The 8,345-nt window shown below is 33.1% G+C and overlaps 1 protein-coding gene across 1 annotated transcript; it reads left to right on the forward strand.

Moving 5' to 3' along the window:
- The first annotated feature begins 1,224 nt into the window (after nt 1–1,224).
- On the forward strand, nt 1,225–2,593 carry LOC141601208 (uncharacterized). The gene is made up of 4 exons (XM_074421472.1): nt 1,225–1,319; nt 1,596–1,767; nt 1,854–2,126; nt 2,273–2,593. Exons 1-4 carry the CDS (start codon nt 1,225–1,227, stop codon nt 2,591–2,593), a joined length of 861 nt encoding a protein of 286 aa, XP_074277573.1.
- The last annotated feature ends 5,752 nt before the right edge of the window (nt 2,594–8,345 follow it).

Here is an 8,345-nt window from a genome sequence, read left to right on the forward strand (position 1 = left end):
ATACAATAATCGATTATTGTATTACAATAACAATGTTATTGTATTATGAAAACTCGATTATTGTATTATGAAAGTGTTTTTGTTGTGATAGTTATTGTAAAGCGAAATAGTTATTGTATTCAGTTAACCAAGTTTTTTCATTGTGATATTTCATTTTCTCTTATCGTGTGGTAATATTTTTCATAGGCTTCTTTGTTTAAGCTTATCAAAGCTGCTGATGATGAGAAAGATTTATACAGAAAGGAAATTTCTAATGTTTGGGACACTGTCATTGAGAACAACGAAGGTTCTCTTGACATTGGTGCCGATTTGGTAATTTTTCCAATTCTTTCTGTTCTTTCTTTCTTCATTGATTATTTTATTGTTGAGAACAAGAAAGGTTTATGTACGTCTTTTTATCATGCCAGGTTTTTATTCCTGTTCATTTTGGAGATCATTTTTTCTGTGTTGTTGTTAACTTTGTGGGGAAGACTGTGGACTATCTTGACAATCGTGTATATGATGATTTTGAAGATAGTATCTGGGTGTTGGCTACCAACTCTATTGTATGTACCTTATTATAAGTTTTTGTTTTCATCTACTTCTTCTAGTTATTTTTCTTGTTCTTTAGTGATGATTTTTGATTTAAAAATGTAACCAGGTTGAAATATTTGGTAGTGATCTTGTCGAGAAAGGTTTTGAAAGAGGCAGTGAGGTCCGCAATTTCAAATTTGTAAATGTGGCTTTTGGGTGGAAATCGGAAGGGTCCCTGAATTTGGATTGTGGTGTTTTTGTCATGATTCATATGATGTTTTATCTTTGGGAAGTTGTTCAAATCTGAGTTGCATGACGCATTGAAAAGGATCATATATAGAGCTGAGATAGCTGCCATCTTGGTTTTAGCCAATATCAACAAAATTAGGAAAAAATTGTTGGATTTGGTTGATGATTTTACAAAGACAAAGGCACCTTTGTTTGTTTTGCTTGAGAAGCGTAGGTTAGCCGAGTTGGAAGCGGCAAGGGCTGAAGTGATGCTTTGGAAGCTCTTAGGGTTATGGCGGAGAGGAACCGATGATGGTGTAGGTACTCCGGGGCCTAGGAAAAAGAGTATGCCTGGTACACCTATGAGCGCCGGGATGATTAGATCGGTAGCCGAGGTAGCGAGACCGAACTCGATGGTCTTGGTCGCTCAATAAACCGTGGCAAGGCAAAGCGGATACAAATCTTCTTGTTGTTTCAAAAGTTATGAGGGCTAACAGCAGATATACACGCGCTATGCCAAGCAAGAAGAAACAAGTTGTTGATTATTGTTTCTTGGATGATTACAATCTTGCAGATGAGTATGTTCATTTTTGTCCAAACTCAATGAGAAACAAGTTTGTGTGATTATTCTAATAATTGTATTCTACAAGTTCAATTATTCTATGTTTTTTTACAATTACAATAACTGAGTTTTCATAAAACAATAACTATGTTATTGTAGTACAATAATCGATTATTGTATTACATTAACATAGTTATTGTTTTATGAAAAACTCGTTTATTGTTGCTGGTAGTTATTTTTTAAATATTGTTTTTAAAATTTACTAAGCTTTTTTTTTTTAACTCCTTTGCAGTGAACTTCTTTTCATGGGCAATGCTATCTTGGATAGGTCTGATATTCTTTCTACGAAGCCCGAAGATTACACTGAGTTGCGCGTAATAGCTGCCTGGTTAGTTGTCTTGAATTTCATGGAGGTTAAGGAGAAAGAAGCGCCAGTGATGATGTTCCTTGGTGCACAACATATGGTATGATCTGTTTTTCATTATTCAGTTACTGTAGAATGTTTAATCATTTATCTTCAATTTTATTAACAGTTTTATGGTATTTATAGGAAATCTTTGAAGAGATGCTAGAGCAAGCAGCGGATAGTGATGATGTAACTGACAGCCAGAAAGACAAGGTTGTGCAGTCTTGGTCCCATTTTTTAGGTGAAAATGTTGTAAACTCTGAGATCGATGTGGACCTTGTCTTCATCCCGTTGTCTTTAGAGAAGTACTACTTTTGTGTTTGTGTGAACTTTATGAACAAGACGGTTGATGTGCTGGACCATACGTCGCATAAAGATTGGGAAAAATCCGATTTCTACAGACTTGCAAAGATTGCAGTACGTTTTTCTAACTCCTGATCATATACAAATGCTATTTTCAGTCAGAATTATTGTATTGCTGTAACAAAGTTATTGTATTGTTTTAATCTTGTTATTGTATAGTCGTGCTTTCTAATTCTTTCTTTTTTTTGTACATGCTGTAGGTTAACTGTTTTTCTGACTTTTTGGAGACAAGGAAAACAGCAAAAGAAGGAGTTGTCATTAACACATTTACATTCGTGAATGTTGATTTTGAATGGAAAGCGACTATCAAGGGTGATAAGGAATCGGGATTTTACACAATGTTTCACATGCTCACATATGAAGGGAATCACGAGCAAGGATTGTATGTGGTTAACAAGAAATGTGAGAGGATTCCTATATGGCTTGAGATGGTTGCTATTTTGTTGATGTCAGATGTCAACGAGTCAAGAGCATCTCTTTTGGAAAAAGTGGGAACTTTCAAAGGAGTATATCGGAAGTAGAGAAAGAAGTTTTAAAATTCAAGATTAGGGAAGAAAAGGGTTAAAACAACGTAATTTCTCGGTCCTTCTCGTGAAACAAATAAAAGAACAATTGATTGATTATAGATGGATTTAGCAAACAATTCTAGATGGATTTGTTCGATAATCTAATGTTTAGATAGTCATTATTGATTGTTTGAACAAATTTGATGTAGTCATCATTGATTGACTGAACAAGTTAGTGTTTTTGTAATGCCTTTAAGTCATTTATTGTAATATCTCTAGACAGTTATTCAAATGATCAAATGCAATTATTCTATCAGCCTTCATGTAGCTGATTATTGTAAAGCGTTTGCCCAATTATTTTAAAGCATACCTCTGATTATTTTAAAGCTCTCATGTATCTGATTATTGTAAAGCTCTTTCCCAATTATTTTAAAGCATATCCTTGATTATTGTAACAAATTGGCAAGTGCAAAGCATTATCAATTACAAGAAAGCATTATCAAATTAATATATTTATGGAAAAAAATCGAACGATTGCGAATAAACTCAAGATCAATTATTATAAAGCATAATTGTGATTATTGTATAGTTTTCACATTATTATTGTAATAGCGCAAGGTATTATTAAATGAACAAAATCGAAACAATTGCAAAAAAATTCAACATCAATTAATGTAAAGCATAACTTTGATTATTGTAAAAGTCTAACACACTTATTGTAAAGTATACCCCGATTACTTGTAAAAAGTCTAACACAATTATTTTGCAATCTTGCGGTTATTTGTAAAGCATAATATGGATTATTTTAAAACGTAATCTTGATTATTTTAAAGCGTAATGCATTTTTCATTTTTCATTCTTCTTCTTCATCTTCATCCTCCATTTCATTTTCCTCTTCATCTTCTTCCTCCAAAGCATGCTCAACAAACGGATTTGGACAGTTTCTCTTGTCATGGTGTCCCATTTGTTTGCAATTATTACATAGCCTCTTCGGTTTGCTCGCCTTCTCAATTGCCTTATCCTTGTTTGATTTCATTCTCATGCCGCTTCCTTTGTTTTTTGCAATCTTGGGTGGAAGAACAGTAATATTTGATTTTGCTGAACAACCTAAGAGCATTTCCAGTTCTTGATCCTTTGTCAAGCTCTCTTTGGTTGGATTTATTTTCTCTCGGAATTGTAAAAGCATCAAACTTAGCTCCTTGATTCGATTATCAGGCATCGAGTTAAGAACACTTATTGTTGCATAAAACTCTGACCATACCCTTGATAATTCCAATTTTCTCAAATCAAAGTGGGATCGTAGTCTTGCAATAACTTTCCATCCAGTCCATACAAAGGCTTTCTATATGATTTCTTCGTCCATCTACTTTCGATGTCTTTGCTCCGGTATGCTTTGCAGTCCTTTTCCCGATATAATCCATATAATGTGTTTACAAAGGATTCCTTTCCTCTCAAACATCTTGCACGTACATGTTGTTTCCTTTGATTCATTATTGTGAGCAACTGCATGCACAAAGTGTAGTTATTTTAAAAGGCAGTCATAGTTATTATATAGTTCAACATGAATTATTTTATGCGGACTAGCAATTAACACCAAGGTAGAAGTCCTTCAGTTTTTTTATGTTCAACATGTACTTGCCAATTATTGTAAAGCATACCTCTCGATTATTTTAATCTAATGTTTAGATAGTCATTATTGATTGTTTAACAAATTTGATGTAGTCATCATTGATTGACCGAACAAGTTAGTGTTTTTGTAATGCCTTTAAGTCATTTATTGTAATATCTCTAGACAGTTATTCAAATGATCAAATGCAATTATTCTATCAGCCTTCATGTAGCTGATTATTGTAAAGCGTTTGCCCAATTATTTTAAAGCATACCTCTGATTATTTTAAAGCTCTCATGTATCTGATTATTGTAAAGCTCTTCCCCAATTATTTTAAAGCATATCCTTGATTATTGTAACAAATTGGCAAGTGTAAAGCATTATCAATTACTGTAAAGCATTATCAAATTAATATATTTATGGAAAAAAATCAGAACAATTGCAAATAAACTCTACATCAATTATTGTAAAGCATAATTGTGATTATTGTATAGTTTTCACATGATTATTGTAATGGTAAAAGACGGTTATTGTATTCTTTTATCACAGTTATTGTATGTTAAAGTAAAAAGACAGTTATGTTTATAAAATTGAATAACCTGAAATACTCTATGCTTCCTGTAGGCATCTTCAACATTTATAATGTGCATGTTTCCTTGCTCAGAAAATCCAACAACGGCACACGAACAGGGAGCCATTTGCACTTGCTCTTGGAACTCATAGAAAACAGTATGTGTGTAGATTTTAGAGGCATGTTTTTTCAAATATTGTCTTAGAAGAAACCTGTGGCAATGTGCTGTCACTTGCAGCATCAAGAAATCTGTGATTATAGCGTTGTTGTTCCATTGCACTCTGAAAACGCAACCAAAATTCTACAAGTGTGCCGTCTATGCTCTCAAATCTTTTGAAATAACTGTTTTGACTCTCTGATCTTTGTGTAGTCTTCAAAAGGCAGCCTAAAGGCAAATCCCTAAAGTAAGCAGGTATCCATTTGTGCCTTTTGCCATACATGTATGTCAACCAAGTATTATCATTCAACTCAAAGTCATTAATCACTTGAGTCCATTTTTCTTCAAACTCAATGGGTTCCAAGTCAGTATCCCAAACAACTCCGCATATCCGCTCAACAAAGTCAGTCTCCTTACAAATCTGTGACTCAACTTTATCGGTAAGTTTTTTTCATTATATGCCACATGCAGTAGCGATGTCTTGCTTGCTTGAATACAGAACGCACCCCGAGTTTAATTGCCGGATCTTGATCAGTAAGAATGCACTGAGGTTCCTTGTTGCCCATACAATCAAGGAACTTCTTAAGCACCCAAATGAATGACCCATCGTTCTCATGATCGACAAGTGCAGCAGCAAAAGTCACCGATTTTTGTGGTTGTCAACACCGATGAATGGGGTGAAGGCCATGCGGTACTTGTTAGTACCGTAAGTAGGATCAAAGGTGATGGTGTCCCCAAACAAGGAATAATTCATTCTTGCTTGTGCATCCGCCAAAAGAGTTTAGCCAAACAATTATCCTCATCAACTTGGTAAGCATAGTAAAAGCCATCTTGCGTTTGAGAAAGCGCCTTTAAATAATCGAGAATCATGTCAAAGATCATTCTCACCTATATAACATTTAATATTTCTTTTGAAGTTCTTGAAATCTGTGAGAGATGCACCAATGTTTGCATACCCATTTGATTGTTCCGCCGAAATTCTAAAAGTCCTGGTAGCCCCGATGTTGAGTTTACAATTGTTAACAATTGTCTGCTTCATGTAAAGGTTAAGTGTTCTTACGTTTTTCCAGGAATTCCCGTTCTTTGAGTGAGCAGAGCTTGTGATTATGACCTTCATAAAACGTATCAATAGCATACCCTATTAGCTCCTTAAGGTCATTGAATACAGCACAAAACCGTATTTTTGCCTTGCAACCAAATCTTGTTATTTTTGTTTTCTTTGGCTCTACAGACCTTTTCCTCTTTTTTTTCTCTTCTGTGTTTTCAAATTCAACAACGAGTTTGAGTTTTTTGCGATCCTCTTTGAATCCATGTCTTTTGCAGACCATTGATTTTTTGTCTATCAAACCATCACGGAATCTTGTTTGTGTGTACTTCCTTGGTATGAAACCACAAGCCACAAAGATATAAATTGTAAAACTCTATTGCCTCCTCCAGCTTTACAAACATTAACCCCAGAGTAGGTTTGAAACCATTTTCTACCATCCTATTCCACTCCTCACTGCCACCTGGAGTATATCTCAATCCCAGATTATGGATAGTATTTTCTCCTGTTTCGGACGCGCTTGTGATGGGTGTAGAAAAAGTTGTTGCATTGGTAGTATTAATTTCAATGCCTGGAAACATTAAAACAAGAGAACTGTTATGGTATTATTAATTTCAATATCTTAGATTCTATACAAAACAAAACAATACAACCTCTGCAGCAGCATTATTTTAACGTTATTTTTCGCTTATTGTATTATACAAATACAATTATTCTATCGAGAGAGGGAGTGTTTTAATGAAATTGGTAGCCTAGTCCACTACAATACACACACAGTTATTTTAATGTAGTATTAAAGTTATTTCATTATTAAAGAGTAGTTATTGTAAGGATTTTTTGGTCAGATCCTATAAAGTAGTATTTATTATGAAAAAAACAATCTCTGTTACAGCAATTATTTTAACGTTATAATGCAGTTATTGTATTATACAAATGCAATTATTCTATCGAGAGAGGGAGGGTTTTAGTGAAATTGGTAGCCTAGTCCACCACAATGCACACACAGTTATTTTAATGTAATATCAAAGTTATTTCATTATTAAAGAGTAGTTATTGTAAGGATTTTTTTTGTCAGATCCTATAAAATAGTATTTATTTTGAAAAACACAATCTGTGCAACAACAATTATTTTAACGTTATAATGCAGTTATTGTATTATACAAATGCAATTATTCTATCAGAGGGGGGGAAGGGTTTTAGTGAAATTGGTAGCCTAGTCCACCACAACGCACACACAGTTATTTTAATGTAGTATTAAAGTTATTTCATTATTAAAGAATAGTTATTGTAAGGATTTTTTTTGTCAGATCCTATAAAATAGTATTTATTATGAAAAACACAATCTGTGCAACAGCAATTATTTTAACGTTATAATGCAGTTATTGTATTATACAAATGCAATTATTCTATCAGAGGGGGGAAGGGTTTTAGTGAAATTGGTAGCCTAGTCCACCACAATGCACACACAGTTATTTTAATGTAATATCAAAGTTATTTCATTATTAAAGAGTAGTTATTGTAAGGATTTTTTTTGTCAGATCCTATAAAATAGTATTTATTATGAAAAACACAATCAGTAACAAAGAATTATTTTAACGTTATAATGCAGTTATTGTATTATACAAATGCAATTATTCTATCAGAGGGGGGAAGGGTTTTAGTGAAATTGGTAGCCTAGTCCACCACAATGCACACACAGTTATTTTAATGTAATAACAAAGTTATTTTAATACTGTAAGGCAGTTATTGTATTATTGTAATCCAATTATTCAAATACTAGATATTGAATGATATCATGAATGAAAACCTACATGCAATTACAGTTAAACTTTACATGCAATTACTGTTATGAAAACAATATGAAAACAACTTACATGCAATCAGTAATTTGAACAAAAAACTTATCAACGTAATAACAACAGTTTTATATCAGCATTATGTCACAAATTTATACCTGAATTCATCGTTGTTTGATTATCAGCATTATTATCAATCATAGTAAGCGTTTGATCGTCTGAATTCAGCATCGTTGAAGCTGAATTTTATTAGAAAAACACGTAAATTAAGGCAGAATTTGTTATTTGATTCAATTACTGAAATTATTCGATTATTAAATCAGAAATAGGGAAGAAATATCAATACCTTCAGTCGAATTTGAAGAATTAGGGTTTTCGGAGAACTGTGGATCAAATTTCGAAAAATTGATGAACAAATTGATAGTTTTAATTGAAAGAATCAAAATAATGAACGAATTGTTGATCAAATTTGAAGAACTGATGAATTTTCTTGATCAAATTTGTTGATCAAAATTTGAAGAACTGATGAAAAAAATTCGGTTGATTTTTTGATGAAACAGTGTTTATCGAGAGAGAGGGAAAGGGGAGA

The sequence above is a fragment of the Silene latifolia genome, chromosome 9 (genome assembly GCF_048544455.1).
Source record: "Silene latifolia isolate original U9 population chromosome 9, ASM4854445v1, whole genome shotgun sequence".
NCBI lineage: Eukaryota > Viridiplantae > Streptophyta > Magnoliopsida > Caryophyllales > Caryophyllaceae > Silene > Silene latifolia.